Source organism: Hemiscyllium ocellatum, chromosome 9, assembly GCF_020745735.1.
Source record: "Hemiscyllium ocellatum isolate sHemOce1 chromosome 9, sHemOce1.pat.X.cur, whole genome shotgun sequence".
NCBI lineage: Eukaryota > Metazoa > Chordata > Chondrichthyes > Orectolobiformes > Hemiscylliidae > Hemiscyllium > Hemiscyllium ocellatum.
Window position 1 is genome coordinate 52,040,562 of NC_083409.1, and position 21,589 is coordinate 52,062,150.

At 40.4% G+C, this 21,589-nt stretch overlaps 1 protein-coding gene across 5 annotated transcripts in view; it reads right to left on the bottom strand.

Moving 5' to 3' along the window:
* The window catches only part of tprb (translocated promoter region b, nuclear basket protein), a 151,048-nt gene that overhangs the window by 24,325 nt on the left and 105,134 nt on the right, over nucleotides 1-21,589 (bottom strand). For 4 of the 5 annotated variants that reach the window (XM_060830305.1, XM_060830303.1, XM_060830304.1 and 1 more), the window contains exon 41: nucleotides 6,779-6,895. The exons of the other annotated variant lie outside the window; for it this stretch is intronic. In XM_060830305.1, coding sequence (XP_060686288.1) covers nucleotides 6,779-6,895 — 117 coding nt within the window. The remainder of the gene's footprint in view (nucleotides 1-6,778; nucleotides 6,896-21,589) is intronic. 5 annotated transcript variants of the gene reach the window in all.

The following is a 21,589-nucleotide window of genomic DNA, read 5'->3' on the forward strand; positions in this document are numbered from 1 at the left end:
CAGAAAGCAGATAAATTAAATAAGCTTGTCAGAAAGATTTCAACTTGAAGCTATGTTCAATCATCACATCAACTGAAAAATATGGTTCCACGTAACTACTGTTGAGAGAAAGTCATGTGAAGGATCAAATAAATTTGGTAGTCAGCTGCATGAATCAAAATTTGGGAGTAGGCACAAAAATGATTTTAAAAAGACTCATCGAAATGAAGTGATACCTCTGATGTACAGAGACTTGCTCAAAAACAAGCAAGCAGCAATTAGGTTAATCACCAAATTTAACAAAAATCATATTATCCTTAAAAGGAGGTACAACACAATTCACCACAATGATATCAGGACACAAGGATTAAATCATTAAGACGGGTTACAGAAAGCCGACTTGTATTAATCACGCTTTGAAAGACTGAAGTTTGAAATGAAGTTTGAAATGTGAATAGCATTCAATACAGGAATGTAGGAACAGGAGGTGATCATTGAGCCCCTCAAGCCTCTTCCACCATTCAAATGAGATCATGGCTGATCATGGCCTAACTCTTTCCACCTGCATTCAGCCCATATCCCTTAGTTTTGTTGCTTAATTTTAAAGCTGAGATAGGTAAAGTTTTATTAAGCATATGTATTAACGGATAGAATTAAAATTAGCAACTGATCTAGTATTGACTGCTATTTGTGGAACAATATTTAAAACTTCTACTAACCTGTGTGAACAAGTGCTTCCTAATGTCTGAAAAACTTGGCTCCAATTTTCAGAATACTCACCCTAGTTCTGCAATCTTCAGCCAGAAGAAAAAGGATTTCACTTTATGATCTACCCTGTCTTTTCCTGTTAATAGCTTGAAGATTTTCATCAGATCACCCTTCAACTTCCTAAAATTGCTAATTTGTAGAATCTCTCCTCAAATGTAACCCCGGAAGTCCATATGCCATTCTTATAAATCTATGTTGTCCTCCTTCCAAAGCCAATATATCTTCTTTCCTCATGTGTGGTGCCTGCATCTGCTCATAGCACTCCAAAGTGGGATCTAACCAGAGGTTCACCCTTGTACTCCAGTCCTGGACATATAAAGGCCAGCAAACAATGAGCTTTTTTTATTTTCTGTACCTATTCGTAACATTTTGTAGATCTTGCACCTGAACTGCCAAGTGCCTTTGGATAGTCATTGTATTTAACTTCATACCATCTATGAAGCACCCTGGTCAATCCTTTTTTGGCCCAAAACAAATAACCTCACAGTAGAATCAGAGAGAAAGTTTCTGGACTGAGGACAAAAAGCTGAATTTTAAAAATGGTGGATTGAGAAAAGTGTGGATCTTGCAGCTACTCCTGAGATTTCAAGCTTGCTTATACGACTCAAAAGATAATAAGTACAAAATGCCTAAGTTAGTTATTTGGTTTCTTTTTGGTTCATTTAAAATCAAAAGTAAAAACCCACAAAGCGCCCCCCCAAAAAAAATGCATGTTTTTTTTCAAATGGGCTTGTGTTTACTGAGATTTTGGCGAGGCCAATAAATGGTTATTAAGAGTTTTTTGAAAATTTGACTTCAAAAAATTAAATGCATTGAAGAGGAGAGTTTTTACAAACTATCGCTCAAGATCTTTTTTTAAATTGCGGCAAGAGGGTTTTATTTTAAAAAAACACACAGTTGTATTAATGGAGTTTTTGGAGAGGCTGACATGAGCATGGCTCTGGAATGATTTTTTTTTCCCCAAGATCAGAGGACTGAAAGCTGTCTTCTGGACTACGTGAAGAGTGGTTGTTTTTATTTTGAATATTCAGCTAAGTGGTTGATTTATTACTTATATACTTTATGTTTAATATTAATTCTTTGGGTAAAGAAAGGTAACTTATTTTATATCCAGGTAGTTACTGAAAGCTGTTTTTTTCTTAGGATTGATGTCATTGAGGGCATACAAGAGACACAGTTAAATGGCTAGCAGATTTAGAGAAGTGATTGCACAGCAGGATCAGTCACATCAGTGGATGACTGTCAGGAAAAGCAAAAAGATAATTCAGAAATATTCTGTGGTGATTCCTCTCAAACATATTCATTTCTGAGTACTGCTGAAAGGGATAGTCTCTCAGAAGAAAATAGAAGAGGCAGTTAGATCTTGGGCACTAAAACTTAAACTTGTATTAGGCAGGGTTGGACAAAATTTAAGAGAATAATTTTTATAGAGGACTTTCCTGTCAGGGTACAAATAGGAGATTCTGTGGCAGTGAGCATGAATCGAGGAAATGGTGCTGCTTTCCTGGTGTCAGGGTGAAGGACATCTCAAAACATTTGTAGCATACTGTCAAAGGGAGAGCAAGAAGCCGGAAGTTATTGCACACATTGATAGGAATAGCAAAGTTAGGGCAGAGATTAAGGCTTTACAGAGTGAATATAAGAGGTTAAAGAAGAAGATAAAAAAACCTTTAAAAGTAATAATCTCCAGTTTACTCCCAGTGCCAACCTTGAATGAGGGAAGGAATAAGAGGATAAAGGAGATAAATAAATAGCTGAAGACGTAGTGTAATGTTCAGAGATTCAGATTCTTGGATCACCAGGAGCTCTTCTGGGGCAGATAAGACGCAGTCAAATGGTATGACTTTCACCCAAACTGGCAAGGGACCACGATTCTAGGGGAAAGAAGTGCTATTTCTATTAAGGGAGTCTGGGAATGTGTGTGTGGTGTGTGATGGATGATTCTGAATCTGAGAAGAACACGTTAATTGGGGGAGAAAAAGTGTGGCACTGGCAAAGCACAGCTGGTCAAGCTACATCAGAGGAGCAGGAGAGTCAACACTGCAAGACTAAGGTCTTCATCAGGAATGTGGTGGGGGTGCCCCAAGGGGGCTGAGGGGGCAAAGGTAGCTGGAAATGCAATAGGTAGATGAAGATGCGGGGGTAATGGTGATAGGTCGAAGTAAAGGATGGAGCAGATAGGTGGGAAGGAAGATGGAAGGTAGGTCAGTTCAAGAGGGTGCTGTAGAGTTGGAGGATTGGATCTGGGATAAAGTGGGGGGAGGGGAAGTGAGGAAACTGGTGAAATCGACATTGACCCTGCATGGTTGGAGGGTCCTAAGATGGAAGATGAGGTTTTCGGTGACTGGAATTTAGCGGTGGAGGCGGCCCAGGACTTGCACATCCTTGGTGGAGTGGGAGAGGGGAGTCTTCTCCCAGGAGGACCAATTCCCCTGCAGGACATCCCAGATGGCCTCCTATTTCAAGGACCACAATTTTCCCTCCCACATGGTCAACAATGCCCTCCAGCATATTTCCTCCACTTTCCCCACTTACAATCTTGAACCCCACCCCTCCAATCACAACAAGGATAGAACCCCACAGTCCTCCCCTTCCACCACCAACCTCCAGATACAACACACAATCCTCCACCATTTCTGCCACTGACAAAGAGACCCCACCACCAGAGATATGTTTCCCAACCCACCCTTACCTGCATTCTGCAAATGCTATCCCCTCCACATTAGGTCCATGCCCGGACCAACCTACCCTCCACTCCCAGTACCTTGCTTGCCAGCGCAAGAGGTGTAAAACCTGCACCCATACATCACCCCTCATCTCCTTCCAAGCCCCAAAGGATCCTTCCACATCCAGCAGAGATTATTTTGCACACCCAAACACCTTGTCCACTGTGTCCGTTGCTCTCAATGCTCTTCTCTACATTGGGGAGACAGGATGGCAACTTGCAGAATGTTTCAGAGAACATCTCCAGAACAGACGCAACAATCAATTCCACCATCCTATTGTCCAAAGTCCCCTCCCACTCTGCCAAGGACATGCAAGTCATGGGCCTCCTCCACCGCCAAATTCTAACCACCTGACGCCTGCAGGAAGAGCACCTCATTTTCACCTTGGGACCCTCCCAAGCACATGGGATCAATGTCGATTTCACCAGTTTCCCCATCTCCCCTCCCCCCACCTCATCCCAGATCCAACCCTCCAACTCGGCACCACCCTCTTGAACTGTCCATTTTCCTTCCTACCTATCTGCTCCACCCTCCATTCTGACTCATCATCATCACCCCCCACCTTCATCTATGTATTGCATTCACCCCCCAGTCCCAGCCCTCTCCCATTTACCTCTCAGCACCCTTGTGCACCCCCCCCCCCCACCCCCAACATTCCTAACAAAGAGCTTCTGCTTAAAACATCAATTCTCCTGCTACTCTGATGCTGCCTGACTGGCTATACTTTTCCAACACCACACTTTTCGACTCTGATCTCCAGCATTTGCAGTCAGCACTTTCTCCAAGTTAATTAGAAAAGTCAGACAAGAGCAAGTCAAAGAACAAAGTTAATCTGAATAATTAAACTGCATTTATTTCAATGTAACAGGTCTTACATGTATAAGGCTGATAAACTCAGGGCATGTTTGGGAATATGGGATTGGGACAGTGTTATTAGAGAAGCTTTGCTAAAGGATGGACAGGACTGGAAATTCAATCTTATGGGTTTCAGATGTTACAGGAAGGATAGAAGGGAGGCAAAAATGGAAGAGGAGTGGTGTTTTTGATTAAGGAAAACATTCCTGTTGTCACTTGAGAAGATATTTTTTTAAAACTGTCCAGTCAAAATATAGAAGTTGAAATTAGAAATCAGAAAGGAATGATCACCTTGACAGGATTGTATTACAAGACCACCCCAACAGTCAGAGGGAAATTGAGGAACAAATATGTAGAGACATCTCAGATATATGTAAGAATAAAAGGTTGTAATAATGAGTGATTTTACATTTTCCAAACATTAACATTGTGGTGCTCCCAGTCAAAGTGGTAGAAGAATTTGTTAAATAAGTTCACAGAAATTTAGGGAAGGCAATGGTTTAGTGATGTTACCATAAGATTATTAATCCAGAAACATGGCTAACGTTCTTGGGACCTGGGCTAGAATCCTGCCATGGCAGATTATCGAATTTGAATTCAATAAAAATCTAGAATTAAAGGTCGACTGATGACCGTAACTCCATTGTTGATTGTTGGAAAAACCCATCTTGGTCAGTAATGTTCTTTAGGGAAGAAAATCTGCTATCCTTACTTGGTCTTACCCACATCTGACTGCACAGCCACAGCAATTGTTGACTCTTAACTGTCCTCTGGGCAATTAGGGATGGGCAGTAAATGCTGGCCTAGCTCGCGATGCCCACGCCCAGGGAGTAAAACAAAACATGGTAGACTAATTAATAAAGTTAGATCGCATGGGATTCAGGATGATTTTGCCAACTGGACACAAAATTGGCTTAACGGCAGGAGACAGACTGAGGATTTGGAGGGCTGTTATCAATGGTGTTCAACAGGGATCAACGCTGGATCCACTTTTGCTTGTCATTTGTATAAATGGTTACTAAGTTTGTGGATGACACCAAATTGGTGGTATAGCAGACAGTGAAGAAGGGTATCTAATATTAAAAAGAGACATTGATCAACTGGGTCAATGGGCTGAGGAGTGGCAGATGGAATTTAAATTTGGATAAATGCAAAGTATTGCATTTTGTTAAAACAAACAAGGATAGGACTCATAAAATTCAAAGTAGGGCCATGGATAATGTCATAGAACAGAGGGACTTAGGGACTCAGGTACATAAGTCTTTGAAGTTTGCATTGCATTTTGAATAGGTAGTTAAGGCGGCATTTAGCATGCTTGCCTTCATTGTTCAGACCTTTTGAGTATAGGAGTTGGGTCGTAATATTGAGGTTGTACAGGATGTTGGTGAGGCCTCCTCTCGTATACTGTGTGAAATTCTGGTGTCCCAGTTATAGGAAGGATATTAATAAACTGGAGAGGGTTCAGAAAGGATTTACCAGGATTTTGCCGAAAATGGAGGATTTGAGTGATAAGAGGAGGCTGGATAGGTTGAGGTATTTTTCACAGAAGCTAAAGAGGTTGAAGGGTGACCTTAGAGAGGTTTAAAAAATCATCAAGGGTACAGATATGAATGGCAGGTGACTTTTACCTGGTGGGAGATTTCCAGAGTACGAGGCATATTCATAATTTGAGAGGAGAAAGATTTAAAAAAAAGATATGTCAGGCAACTTGTTTATTTTTTTCAAATTCAGAGCATGGTTCATGTGTGAAATGAACTTCCAGAGGAAGTGGTGGATTCGGATACAATTTTAACATTTAAAAGACATTTGAATAAGTATACAATAACAAATGTTTGGAAGGTATTGGCCAAGTGCAGGCAAGTGGGCCTAGTTTTATTTGAGATTACAATTGACATGGATTGGTTGGAACAAAGGGTATGTTTCTATGTTGTATGACTATGACAACAAGAGGAACTGATATTTCCAAAGATTAGTGAAAACACAGAACTCCATCCTGACAAAATGCAGAATCTGAGTCAAAAAATTTTCTAACAAGTCAAATATGTTTACTGCGTCAGGTGTCATAAGATGTGGAGCATGAGCAGATAAATAATTATAGTACAGTTCAGCAATGATGCAAGAGAACAGTTGAACATGCACAAGTGGTCCACTCCTGTACCCATTATGGTGAATACCATAACAGTCACAGACAAAAAGCTCAGGAGTATCCTATAAATTAGCACCGACTTAGTTAAATCATGCACATAGCCTCAACCTGTATTTTCACAATTTTATTCAACAGAACTGTTACAGTGCATTTGGTGCCTGTTCACTAGGTCTCAATTACACAATGAGGAAATCAACTGTTTCTTGAAGGTAAGTTTCAGAGGCACTTTCAATGCAAAGTGCTGATCACAGCATTTTTGTCACTTCAGCCACATCCATATTCCCAAATCTCAATTTTTGCATACCTCTGCATCGCCACCATCATAATTATCTTCTCCATCAGGACTACCCCCATTACTATCTTCACCATCACCATCCTCAATTCCAGTATCATCATCCTCATCATCCTCATCATATTCCTCCTACAAGGATCAAAAACAGTTAATGGGGTCAGAAACTTCAGTATGCACCTCTGGAAAACTAAAATAAAAATTACTAAGTAGACTTCCTCCATAATATCCTATTCTTCATACGCTTTCCTTTTGTCATCCTGCAAAATTCCCACATATGCAAAATATTAGTTTGGTGGTGGAAACTGGGAAAGAATGTTACAAACAAGCAAGATTTTCTGTTTTACAAAGAAACTAGGATTCAATACAGGAGGAAAGTTAGATTATCAATCAGGAATGATTATATTAATTTCTCAGTTCTCCAGACTTCAATCAGCTGCTAATAGCCATGTTTTGAATTCAACATAATGCCTAATACTGAATGCACTGAAAGTTTGTCCTTCAAAGTAAACATTCTTAATTTTAATATGAAAGTATTTGAACAATTAATGGTTAAAACAGATGAATTAGTTTTTAAATCATTTGCCAGTATGAGATTGTCAGGTGATCACTTGTGACCACCCACATTCCCTGCACACAACAGTAAATTCTGTAAAAATACTTCATTGGCTGAGAAGCAATTTGTGACACGAAGCTTGAGAAAGGTGCAATGCATGCATAAGTATTAGGGACCATCTCGGCCAAGTCAAGTACTACATCCTAACTAAATAGATGGCTATAATATAAAAGATTTGAGGAGGAATATTTTGAAAATGAGAACATACTCCAATGGAGAGATTATTGCTATTATTCAGAGACCAAAGTTCTGAAAAACACAAAGACTTTAAAAGATCATAGTCTTGATTCTTGGGTTCCCAATTATTCACTAGAAAAATTTCACCCAACTCATTAAAATTAAGCAACACTTCAAATAATTACTGTTATTTACCTCAGTATTTAAACAGGAAAACAGATCAAATGGCAAACAGAGATAACATCAAAAGATGTGACTAGAAATGACACAATGACATCTGAAATAAAGAGACAAACAGTAAACGAGTCAAACTTGAGGCAAGGTTCCTTGCCCAGGTACATTTCATCTGTGCATTCTAAAAGAATCCTGAGAAAAAGACAGCAAAAATGCTATTATATAATTATTTCAAAAGCAAAATACTGCAGAAATAGAAAAGTGCTGAAAAGCTCAGAAGGACAGACAGCCTCCGTGAAGTGGGAAACAGAGTTAACAGTTGGAGTCTAAAATGACTCTTCAGAAGATTAATCAATTAAAAAGGAGTGTCAGCGGGAGATCATCAGAAACCAACATGAAGCCAATACTTAAGCAGTTATAGATTCATAGATTTGTAGAGCTTGGAAACAGGCCCTTCAGTAAAGCATTTGATAAGGTTATCCATGATAGGCTCTTACAGAAAAAAACGGAGGCATGGGATTGAGGGTGATTTGGTGGCTTGGATCAGAAATTGGCTAGCTGTAAGGGGGCAGAGGGGTGGTGGTTGATGGGAAATGTTCACCCTGAACTTCAGTTACAAGTGGTGTACCACAAGCATCTGATTTGAGGCGACTGCTGTTTGTCATTTTTGTAAATGACCTGGATGATGGTGTACAAGGATAAGTTAGTAAATTTGCAGATGACACTAAAATCAGTGGAATTGTGGACAATGTGGAAGGATTTTGCAGTTTATAGAGGGACATAGATAAGCTGCAGAGCTGGAGTTTAATGCGGAAAAGTGTGAGGTGGTTCATTTTGGAAGGAGTAACAGGAATACACAGTACTGGGCAAATGGTAAGATTCATAGTAGTGAGGATTAACAGAGAGATCTTGGTGTACATGTGCATAGATCCCTCAAAGTTGCCACCCAGTTTGTTAAGGTTGTTAGCAAGGCATACAGTGTGTTAGCTTTTATCAGTAAAGAGACCGAGTTTCAGGACCATGAGATTGCAGCTGCACAATACTCTGGTGTGGCCGTACTTGGAGTACTGCATATAGTTCTGGTTTCCGCATTATAGGAAGGACGTGGAAGCATTGGAAAGGGTGTAAGAGATTTACCAGGATATTGCCTGCTATGGAAGGAAGGTCTTATGAGGAAAGGCTGAGGGAGTTGAGGCTGTTTTCCTTAGAGAAGGTAGTTGAGAGGTGACTTATTACAGGCATACAAAATGATCACAGAGTTAGATAGTGTGGTCAGTGAGAGCCTTTTTCCTGGACGGTGATGGCTAACACGAGATGACATAGCTTTAAACTGAGGGGTGATAGACTATAGGACAAATGTCAGAGATAGGTTCTTTACTCAGTAAGGGCATGGACTGCCTTGCCTGCAACAGTAATGGACTTGCCGTCATTGAGGGCATCAAAATGGTCATTGGATAAATATAATGATGATAATCGAATAATGTCAGTTAGATGGGCTTCAGGTTGTTGCACCGACCTGTGAAGCCATCGAGAGCCGAAAGGCACGTACTGCACCATAATGTTTTATATTCGGTCCAACATGTCCAATCTGACCAGACATCCTAATTAAATGCATTCCCATTTGCCAGCACTTGGCCCATCCCCCTCTAAGCCATTCCTATTGATATACTCATTCAGATGCCTTTTAAATGCTGTATTTGTATCAGCCTCTACCACTTTGGCTGGCTGCTCATTCCATACATGCACCACCAGCTGCATGAAAAAATTAGGCACAGAACTGCTTAGATCTTTTTAAAATCTTTCCTTTCTCAACTGAAACCTATGCCCTCTACTTTTGGATTTTCCCACCCCAGAGAAACCATGCCCCTCATGATTTTACAAACTTCTGTAAAGTCACCCCTCAACCTCCAACACTCTAGAGTAAGCAGAACCATCTATTCAGCCTCCCCCACACAGTTCAAACCCTCCAACCCTGGCAACACCCTTGTACACTTTCCTGAACCCTTTCAAGTTCCACAACATCCCTCCTTGAGTAGTAAGATCAGAATTGAATGTAGTATTCAAAAGTGGCCTGAGCAATGTCCTGTACATTCGCAACACAATCTCCCAACTCCTAAACTTAATGCACTGACCAATAAAGACAAACAGATCAAACACCTTCTTCACTATCCAATCCACCTGTGACTCTACTTCCAAGGAAATATGAACCTGCACTCCAAGGTCTTTGTTCAGCAACACTCCAAGGACCTTACCATTGAATGGATTAGTTGTGACTGGATTTGCCTTTCCAAAATGCAGCACCTCACATTTATCTAAATTAAACTCCATCTGCCTTTTCCTCAGGCTATGTGATCAAAGTCCAGTTGTATTGTCAGGTAACCTTCTTAGCTGTCCACTAAACCTGCAACTTTAGTGTTATCTGCAAATTACTAACCACAGCTCCTATATTCACATCCAAACCATTGGCATAAATGATGAAAAGCAGTGATCCTTGTGGCATTTTTAAAATCCAGTTTGCATATTTCTCTCTGTATTCTGCGAGATCGAACCTTGCTAACCAGTCTACCATGAGGAACCTTGTTGAATGCCTTACTCAAGTCCTTATAGATCATGCCCACCATTCTGCCTTCATTAATCCTCTTGGTTACTTCTTCAAACAAAAACTCAATCAAACTAGCGAGATATGATTTCCCATGTCATGTTCACTGTCCCTAATCAGTTCTTGCCTTTCCAAATTAGTGTTAATCCTGTCCGTCAGGATTTCTGCCAACAACGTGCCAATCACCGATGTCAGGCTCACTGGTCTATAATTCCCCAACATTTACTTACCACCTTTCTTTAATAGGGGCACAATGTTAACCAACCTCCAGTCTTCCAGCACCTCACCTGTGACTGTAGATGATACAGATATCTTAGCAAGGAGTCCAACTATCTCTTTCCTCACTTCCCAGAGCATTGGAACCTGGCGTACCCCTCATATTACAGCCAGTTTCAGTACCAAAAACATGGCTGTCAGGGCCACATTCCCCTGAGAGTCCACCACCCCCTACATTTTCCAAAATAGCATAGATGGGGATAGCCACCAGAGACTCCTGCGCTAGCTGCCTCCCTGTGCTATCCTTCCTGGAGATCACCCATTTATCTGACTCTATTTTTGGTTTATCCCCCATCCTGTACCTGCCATCCATCACATCCCCTAGCCCCTGTAAATTTCTCATTGCCTTTAACTGTTGTTCCAACTGATCTAGGTGATCCAATAGGATCTAGCACACTTCCTGCAGACATAATCATCTCTAACACAGAAACTCTCCCTAAGCTTCCATATCTGACAGAAATAGCACATCACCATATTTAAGGTCATCTTTACACCTTAATCTGTGGACCCAGAAAATAAGTCCTACTGCTTGAAAAATCCTGCTCCAGGCTAACTTAGTACCTGTTTTTCATTTTTTTCAAGTTTAATCAAGAGACAAATCTCAATAAAAACATAATCAAAAAGAACAGAGTCTACTCACCATAGTAGATTTACTAAAAAAAACTTGCCACTTCGCTGCTCCCCTGCTGTGACCTCACCACACAGATTCATTCAGAGTCAGCTATGAATTTCGCTATTTATCTTTCTTGGATGAACTCCAATGTCTAGAGATACTTGAAATCAAACTCAGACAGCAGTGCGGGCTTCTTTCTCCGCATATGGTTATGACCTTTGACACCTTTCTTCCCTTTTTGAAATGTCGTTGTTTTGATCTCCCCCTCTCCCAAAGTTGCAAAACAACGCAACAGCTTATAAAACAGTAATTACTGCAGAATTTGAGAAAATCAACTCCAACACTGAAAAGAACTCAAACAAGGAACAGGTCTTAGAGCCACAATGTTTTCCTGTCCTCCATCTTGAATTACTCAGTGTTATGGACCAGGCCAAACACCCTCAAAATATTTCAAGGAGGTAACCTAGACCCTAACTTTTTCTTCTTATAAAAGCAGTGGGAAGCAGATATTCCACGTGTGATGCAATTGGTCAAACCATTTGGCTTTAAGTTGAAAAATGTGGTGGAAAAACACAGCAGGCCAGGCAGCATCCGAGGAGCAGGAGAATTGACGTTTCGGGCATAAGCCCTTCTTCAGGAGGGCTTATGCCCGAAACGTCAATTGTCCTGCTCCTCGGATGCTGCCTGGCCTGCTGTGTTTTCCAGCACCATATTCTTCGACTCTGGTACTCCAGCATCTGCAGTCCTCACTTTCTCCCATTTGGCTTTAAGCAAAACAGAATTCATTTAAACTCTATTGTTGAAACAGGATTTAGAAGAACTTAACTATATGAAAACTTAACTGACTTAATTCAGCAACTTAACTAAGGAGCTATTCCAATTCCTGCAACATAACCTCACCATAACCCCATAAACTCACCCCTTCGCAAAAGGTAAATTCAATTTAAGGTTCTTACAGGCACCAGAGATTTCAGAGAAAAAGCCAGTGAGGCACTATCTGCTGAAGCTTGGAACTTTCTGCCCTGCAGCAACTTCTGACTGCCTGTTTTAACTAAACCAAAAAAGCCTCAACTGGGAGAAGTGGCCACACCCCTGCCATTGTTAAAGGAGACATTTCAGCACCTCTACCTTTATGACCTCTTGGGGGAAAAAAAAGGACAAAACAACCTCGTTAAAAGGGGCAGCAGCGTCACACCCAGAATCCTGTTTTTTGGCAACAACTATTTAATTGACTCTTTTGTTTGTTACCCTGTGCACCGAGGACAAATCCTAACTGTAAGGAGTAAAAGATACATAAACCAATAGTTGCTCAAATATAGGCTTACCCTTAGACAGTCCAAGAGTGGTATCTCCCTGTGCAAATTTATCATACAAATGATTGAAATTAAGTATAGTCACAAATACAGGTTATTCTGATTCATGACCCAATAAACAGCACTTATGTGTTCTTATGATAAATGCTAATATAATTAACTTACAGAGTCATGCTATCGCCTCCACTTTGTTTTGAGTAAAGCAGTGACATTAACTACTTCAGAATATATTGGAACATTCCCAAACTCTATGGAATTTTGCGAAGATATAACCATATCATGAACCAACTTCTTAGCTGCTTCTATTAAGACCCGAGGATGAGGGCAGGAAGGACCTTCTCAAAAGGGATGGGTTTCACTTGAACTGAGGGAGGATCAATGCCTTGATGGGGAAATTTTCTATTCGTAGTCAGGAACCTTTTGGCTAGCTGCGGTGGGGGGGGGGGCACAGATCCTAAGTTGTACTTCGAATAAAAAGATAGATGAGGATGGTTCTGAATTTAAAAAGAGCAGTTAATTAGAAAAGGCAGGTAAGTGCAAGTCGGAGAAAGGTCTAATTGCACTTATTTCAATGTAAAGGGTTTGACAGGTAAAGTTGATGAACTTGTGGTCTGCATGGGAACATGGGATATCATAGCCATTACAGAAACACTGACGAAGGGACAGGACCGGCAGCTCAATGTTCCAAAGTATACAGGCTATAGCAAGGATAGAAAGGGAGGAAAGACAGGAGGAAAGTGGCATATTTGGTAAAGGAAAATATCACTGCTGTACTTAGGATATTTCTGAGGAAATGTCCACTGAAGCTATATGGGTGAAACACAGAAATCAGATGGGGATTGTTGGTATTGTACTATTGGCTCTCCCAAAAGTGGGCTGGAAATGTAGCAGCAAATATGTAGAGAGGTCTTGGATGGTGAGAAATTTGTTAGGCGTGTTCCAGAAAATTTTCTTTATGAATATGTAGATATTCCTATTAGACAAGGACCAAAACTTTACCTTCACTTAGGAAATAAGGTAGGACAAATGATTGATGTGTTAGTGGGGAAACACTTTGTGACCCATGACCATAATTCCATTAGTTTTAAAATATAAATGGAGAAGGATAGACCTTGTATAAAAGTTATAGTTCTTAATTGAAGCAAGGCAAATTTTGATGGTATGAGATAACTTTCAAAAGTTGACTGGAGTAGATTGTTCACAGGTAAAGGGATGACTAAAATGTGGGAGGCTTTCAAAAGTGAGAATAACAAGTGTTCAGAGGAATTGCGTTTCTGTTAGAGTGAAGGGTAAGGCTGGTAAGATTAAGGAACAATGGATGAATAAAGATATGAGGATCCGGTCAAGAAAGGAGTCACATTAGGTAAGAACAACTGGGATCAAGTGAATATCTTGAAGGGTTTAAAAATGCTGCTGCACCCCTTAATATGGAAATCAAGAGGGCAAAAAGGGGATAGAAGATAGGATTAAGGATAATCCTATCTGCCAAAGCTAAGAGAATCTGCCAGTACATTAAGAGCAAAATAGCAACTAGAAAGACAATAGGGCTCCCTAAAGATAAACAAGGTCATTAAAGTGTTGAACCAAATGAGATGGAAGAGATACCAAACAAATATTTTGCATCAGTTTTTATTGTGGTGAATGATTTAGAAGCTAGGGAGCTTGGGGAAATAAATACAGACATTGTGAGAAGAGTCCACATTACAGAAAAGGTGCTGCTGGAAGTCTTAAAAATACATAAAAAGGTGGATAAATCTTGGGGATCTGATCATGTGCATCCCAGGATATTGTGCAACATTAGTAAAGAAATTGCAGAGCCCTTTGCAAAGCTACTTTTATCATTTACAGCAATGGGTGAGGTGCTGGAGGACTGGAGGGTGGCTAAAGTTGTGACTGTATTTAAGAAGAGCTGCAAGGAGAAGCCTAGGAACTATAGAACAGTTAATCTGGCTGATAAGTTGTTGGGGGGATTCGGAAAGATAGGATATAAATGCATTTGGACAGGAAAGGGCTGACTAGAGGTAGTCAGCATGACTGTGCATGGGAACTAGTGTCTCATTCTTGACGGAGAATTTTTCTTCAGGACAGAACAAAAAAGATTGAGGATGACAGAGTGGTAGACATTATTTACTTGGATTTTAGTAAAGCCTTTCCGCACAGTAGTCTATTTAGTAAAGTTACAACACATGGGATTTGGGGAGAGTTTGGCAACTGAATATAAATTGGTTTCACGACAGGAGACAGAAGGGAGTGGTGGAAGTGGAGAGTTGTTTTTCGAATTGAACGCCTATGGTCAGCAGTGTTCCACAGGGATTGGTGCTGAGTCCACCTTTGCTTGTCATTTATATAAACAACATGCATGAGATTGTTGCAGGCATGATTAAATTTGTGGATGACACCAAAATAGGTATTGTGAACAGTGAAGGTGGTTATCTAAGATTACAAAGAGATCTTGATCAATTGGATCAATGGACTGAGAAGCAGATGGTGATGCCTTTTGGTAGTACAAACATGGGCAGGAGTTATACAGTTAATGGTAGGACCTCTGTTCGCAAACAGAGATATGTAGATGTTCAGATTCACAATTATAGAGTCATAGAGTCATTCTTTGAAAGTTGCATCACATTTCGATTGGGTGTTTAAGGTGACATTTAGCATGCTTGCTTTCATTGCTCAGACCTTTGAGCATGAGAGTTGGGATGTCATGTTCAGGTTGTACAGGACATTGGTGAGGCTATTTTTGGAGTACTGTGCACAGTTCTGGTCACCCTATTATAGAAAGGACATTACTAAATTGGAAAGGTTCAGAAAAGATTTACCAGGATGCTGCCAGAAATGGATGGTTTCAGTTATTGAGAGAGGCTGGATAATCTGGGACTTCTTTTCCCACTAAAGCTTAGATGGTTGACCATATCGAGGTTTATAAAATTATGTAAGGTGAATAGAAGATCTTTTCCTTAGGTTAGGGTAGTTCAAAATGAGGGGACATATTTTTAAGGTGACAGGAGTAAGATTCAAAACAGACCCGATGGGCTAATTTTTCACAGAGTTTGCCTCATATGTGGAATGAACAGCCAGAGGAAGTCATAGAGGTGGGTACAGTTATAACATTTCAAAGAACATATCCTTCTAAACCTTTCCTACTCATGTACCTGTCCAAAGACATTTAAAGGATATGGGCCAGGCGCAAGTAACTGGGACTAGTTTAGTTTGGGAAACTTGGTCAACATTGACAGGTTGGACTGAAGAGTTTATTTCCATGCTGTAAGATTCTATGACTCTAAGTCCATCAAAACCCAAGAAATCCTGAGCCTGAAATTCCAACATTTTTTTCATCATCATTTCCCTGGTGATAACAAATTTTCAAGTTCTTTGCTCCCTGTTGACTTGCAGCTATTTGCGATTTATTTGTTTCAGCCATGACGTGCAGCAACAGAACACCGCTGTTCATTTTCACATTATTAACCTATCCGGCCAGTTAGGAAATGAGTCTGGGGAATTCAAGTAAACAAAACATCTGCAGAAACTGTTCTGTTGCCAGCTAGCTTTTTCTCATACTCCAAATTTTCCCTAATCTTTTAGTCATTCTTCTCATTTTCTATATGCTGTCCAGTCTTCTGACTTAAAATCTACTTTTGATATCCATATTACATATTTTTTTTCCTTCATGTTTGATGCTTTCTTCAAGTTTCAGTTAACGAATGGTGGGTCCTCCCTTAGGAAATGTTCAACATTGGAATGTAACTACTATGTGTAATCTAAAATATCATTTTAAACATCTGATACTGCATCTTAGTTGATCAATTCCTCAATCTACTTTGCCAACTCATTTCAGCTAGCTCTGATCTTGTGCCCTCAATTGTTCTTATCCTAGTTTAAAATATAATCTTCAAATCACTCTTCATTCCCTCAAACTGAATCCAAGATGATGACCAGTGCTACTAAGGAGTACCTTCACTGAAATTATTAATTAATCCTAACATATCATATCATGTTAGGTTGATTACACCCTGCTGTCTGGTTGGCTACAGAACATGCAAGAAAGAAAATCTGAACATGTTACAAATTCATTTGGGTTACCTTGACCAAGTTGAGTTTCAGTTCACAGAAAATGAAAGTTTCTAGGATTATCATACATTTCCAACAAGCTCTAGATCTGAACCATGCTAGTGTCAGTGATCCTGAGCGCAACACAACTTTGGTTTCATCCCTTAAACTCTATCCTATGCATGGTTACACTTGTGGGCCTCTACACAACTCCCTCAAGTAACTATTTCTTATCTTTTCCATTTCTAATTTCTATTAAAACCATTTACACTGCCTGGTTTCCTGTATTTGGGACATCCCCTTTCCATGGAGCTCATATCATTAATTAATAAGCTATTCCTCCACCCTTTCCCATCTTTCTATCCCACTTAAATGTCATGCAACGTTCAATAGCAGATGCCAAACTACATTGCTCTGCAGCCGTGTCTCTAATAACCATTAGATCATACTCAGTGCTATTTACACTCATGTTTGCTGCTTTGTTTCACATAGTACATGCCAGGTCCAAAGTCTTTATTTTACCTTATTATTTTTGTAACCAGTGACCTTGATGATCATTTTATGCTGAGATTTTTTGTTAAATCGACCTGTTCTGTTTTTCATTTTCATACAAGTATTTCTCCCTCTCCTCTCGGCTAGAATCTTTGATTTACCATGCCTTTCCAACTTTGATTTCTTGCACCTACTATTCATGTTTAAAACTCTCTACTTTCAGTTGTGTAGCTCTCAGGATCTCTGACACCAGCATGGTTCCGTTCTGGACCATACCAATCTTCAGCCCTCAATTTCACCAGTAGTGGTGCCAGTATCCACAAGACACAATCCACATGTGACACACTGTCATTTCACTAATCTTACCTGTTATATGTCAATGGCAGCATAGTCTTGATAATAATCCAGAGATAATTAAATGAGAGGTTTTGTTTAATATAGCACCTAGGTCTTCATTTCTTGCCCTGCCAAAGTCATGACTACCTACATAGACTACAAACAAATTCCACCCCTCCCACCTGAAGCTCCCCTCTAGCTTTGAACAAATGTTCCAAACTTTCGCATGACGCAGGTAAGTCTTTTGAACCCTCGCCCTTTGCTGCAAAGAATAATGTCAATCTCCAGCACTACATTTGTCCTGACTTCCATTACGTTCTGATATGCTCTCTGCATTTGAATAGCTTTTGGTACATCGGTGCCATTTACAGTAAGCTTATCCATACTGCAGTCCCCATACTCATCCAAATTTTTATTTTAAAAATAACACTTGCTTGGGACATAGGCTTTTGTGAGTAAGGCTAGCATTTGTTGCCTGTCCCTCAAACTAAGTGGTTTGGTGGGGCACTTCAGACGGCAGTCAAGAGTTAACCATATTGCTGTGGGTGAGGGGTCAAATATAGGTCAAACCAGATCTGCATGTTTCCTTCTCTAAAAGATTAGATTAGATTACTTACAGTGTGGAAACAGGCCCTTCGGCCCAACAAGTCCACACCGACCCGCCGAAGCGCAACCCACCCATACCCCTACATTTACCCCTTAGCTAACACTACGAGCAATTTAGCATGGCCAATTCACCTGACCCGCACATCTTTGGACTGTGGGAGGAAACCGGAGCACCCGGAGGAAACCCACGCAGACACGGGGAGAACGTGCAAACTCCACACAGTCAGTCGCCTGAGTCGGGAATTGAACCCGGGTCTCTGGTGCTGTGAGGCAGCAGTGCTAACCACTGTGCCACCGTGCTGCCCAAATGTTACTGAACCCAATGTGTTTTTACAATGATTGACAATTAGATCAGTTTTAATTCCAGATTTTATTCCATTCCAATTTCACCATCAGGCATGGTGGCATTTCCACCCCAGAACATTTACTTGAGCCTCTGGATTGTTTGTCGAATGATATTATCATTATGCCAACACCTCCCATGGTGAAAGACACTCAAAAAGAGAAGATACTGACACTCCTGTTCTCTCTTATCTGCCTCACTTGCGCACTGATTCTCCCTTGCTTGACCAGTGACCAAATTATATAACCTTTCCCTAAATGTTGTGACCACTCTGAGAATAAAGGGTCCATTAATAGTTAATTAACCTCTTCACTGATGTGTCACAGTATCTGTAGTTTAGCCTCCAGCTTATGCCCACAAAGGAACATGAGTGGGCTAAAAATTGGCAGGTGAAGTGCAATGCAAGACAATGTTCACTCTGGCAGGAAAAAACAAAAACACCGTATTATTTAAATGCACAAAGATTGCAGAGCCTTGAAGTAGAGGGATCTCTGTGTCCTAATACATGAATCTTATCTTTCTTACCAACTTATCTTTGTGTCATCAGTAAACATAGCAATCATTTGGCTGTCCTATCGTCCAAGTCATTGAAATAAGTTATAAAAGGTTAAGACCCCAGCATTAAACAGTATGCTATTGCGCAAGTCACATCTTATCACTCAATAGTCATCCACTGAAGCCTCTTGCTTCCTGTTAACTGAACAACAGTTTATCCATTATAGTACATTACCACTGGCAATTTGAGTTCTGATTGCACACAGGCATTGTTAAATCCCTGCTGGAAATCTAAATGCAGCACAAAGAGTCCCTTTTTTCTACATTGCTGAGAGAACTTAAAACAAGATTTCTCTTCCGAAAAACCATGTTGACTCAGCTATGTTGTCTCATAATCAGTATATCAGCATAACTTTAAGAGATTAACTGATGACATCACTGGGGAAGAATTTTGCTGTCCAAGCTTGAGGCTAGACAGACCAACATTCCTATTAATTGAATGTCAGCATGTGATGTGATGTGATAGATTGTGATTAATGTTTGATTGATTCTTGTGGGAGATTTGTTGTAACCCAAGCAGCCATTTTGTCACATATTGAAGCTTGGAATCCATTTTAATTTTCATATTAGTGTCTGCTTGTACATTCCCAGGTTCAGTGATGTGTCTGACCTTATAGCTGTACTAGCACCCGATAGTGAACTCTTTCCCAGCATGGGAATGTTCTTCTTTTACAAGAATATATTGTTCTACTAACATAGCTGTCTAGACACTGCTGGTTAGTACTTAATAAGCAAAGTGACTGGGGCTAGTAACAGGGGTGATTGCCCACTTACTTATTATAGTACAATTACCAGTTTGTTAATTGTTAAATGATTATAACCTATATAACTACACAACACTCTGTATATTGGGAGTGACTTGTGGCCATTAGGTCGACTTGTCTCTCCACGTGAGCTCCCAAATAAAACAGTCGATAACTCAAGGCTTGCGTGGTGCAAGTTATTTTCTTTAATTTGGATGAATACGAGCGAGTCTTAGGCTGAATGTTTTCCTCCCAACACCCAACAATTCTTTAACAACATTTTAAATCTTTAAATATGAATTTGCTGCTCTGGTGCCCTTCTTTTTCAAATCGAAGAGTTACATAATCCGATTTTCTAACTTGATAGGCTCTTCCCAGAACCTAGGGAATTTGAGAATTAAAAATACACTGATACTCTCATCGATTTCTTTCAAGACTCAGGGATGAAATCCCGCAGGACTGGAGGCCTTGTTACCTTTTGGTTCTTACCAGTTTCACAAAATAATTGAAAGGAGTTCTTCCTTTCGTTTCAGCTGCTGATTCCCAACTATTTCTGAGATACTATTTGAATCTTCCAGAGCAATGGCAGTTGCAAAATTTCTGTTCCACGCATCCACCATATTCTTATCTGTGATTAGCTCTCCAGTCTCTCCCTCTCAAGTCAACAGATTTTATTTACTAGTGTATTTTTTACAATACATGCAGACATTTAATATTATTACATTTCAAAACAGCTTTCTCTATTTTCTTCCTGTCCTTATTAATCTTTCAGTCACTTTGCTGTTCTTGATGGTATCCAATCTTCTGATTGACCCTTCACCAACAAATTATATACCTGTTTAAAATCTGATTGAAGATTTGTAGCTCGGGTATCCGTTGTTGTGGTTCTGCTCGCCGAGCTGGAAGTTTTTGCTGCAAACGTTTCGTTCCCTGGCTAGGGAACATCATCAGTGCGGTGGGAGCCTCGTGTGAAGCGCTGCTTTTATGTTTCTTCCGGTATTTATATTGGTTTGTTCTTGCCGCTTCCGGGTGTCAGTTTCAGCTGCAGTGATTTGTATCTGGGGTCCAGGTCGATGTGTCTGTTGATGGATGTTCTTGCCGTTTCCGGGTGTCAGTTTCAGCTGTAGTGGTTTGCATATGGTGTCCAGGTCAATGTGTCTATTGATGGAGTTTGGGGATGAATGCCATGCTTCTAGGAATTCTCTGGCTGTTCTCTGTCTGGCTTGTCCTATGATAGTGGTGTTTTCCCAGTCAAATTCATGTTGCTGGTTGTCTGAGTGTATGGCTACTAGAGAAGCTAGAATTCCTAGAAGCATGGCATTCATCCCCAAACTCCATCAATAGACACATTGACCTGGACACCATATACAAACCACTACAGCTGAAACTGACACCCGGAAACGGCAAGAACATCCATCAACAGACACATCGACCTGGACCCCAGATACAAATCACTGCAGCTGAAACTGACACCCGGAAGCGGCCAGAACAAACCAATGTAAATACCGGAAGAAACATCAAAGCAGCGCTTCACACGAGGCTCCCACCGCACTGATGATGTTCCCTAGCCAGGGAACGAAACGTTTGCAGCAAAAACTTCCAGCTCGGCGAGCAGAACCACAACATATACCTGTTGCTTTAAATTTCATTCTTCATTGAATTTCCTGTTAACCATGGGTGTTGCATCCTGTTCTTATGTTTTCTTACTCACTGGAAGGCATCACTGAAGCATTCTGAGATATCCCAAACATCTGCTATTGTACCTCCAGTGACCTAACCTAATTTTCCAGTTCATTTTAGCCAGCTGTATCTTCATTTCCACATGGTTTTATCCAAGTTCAAAATACTAGTCTTGGATCTATTTCTTTTTCCCTCAAACTTAATACAAAATTCAATTATATTATGGACATTGTGATCTAGGGGTGCCTTTGTTAAA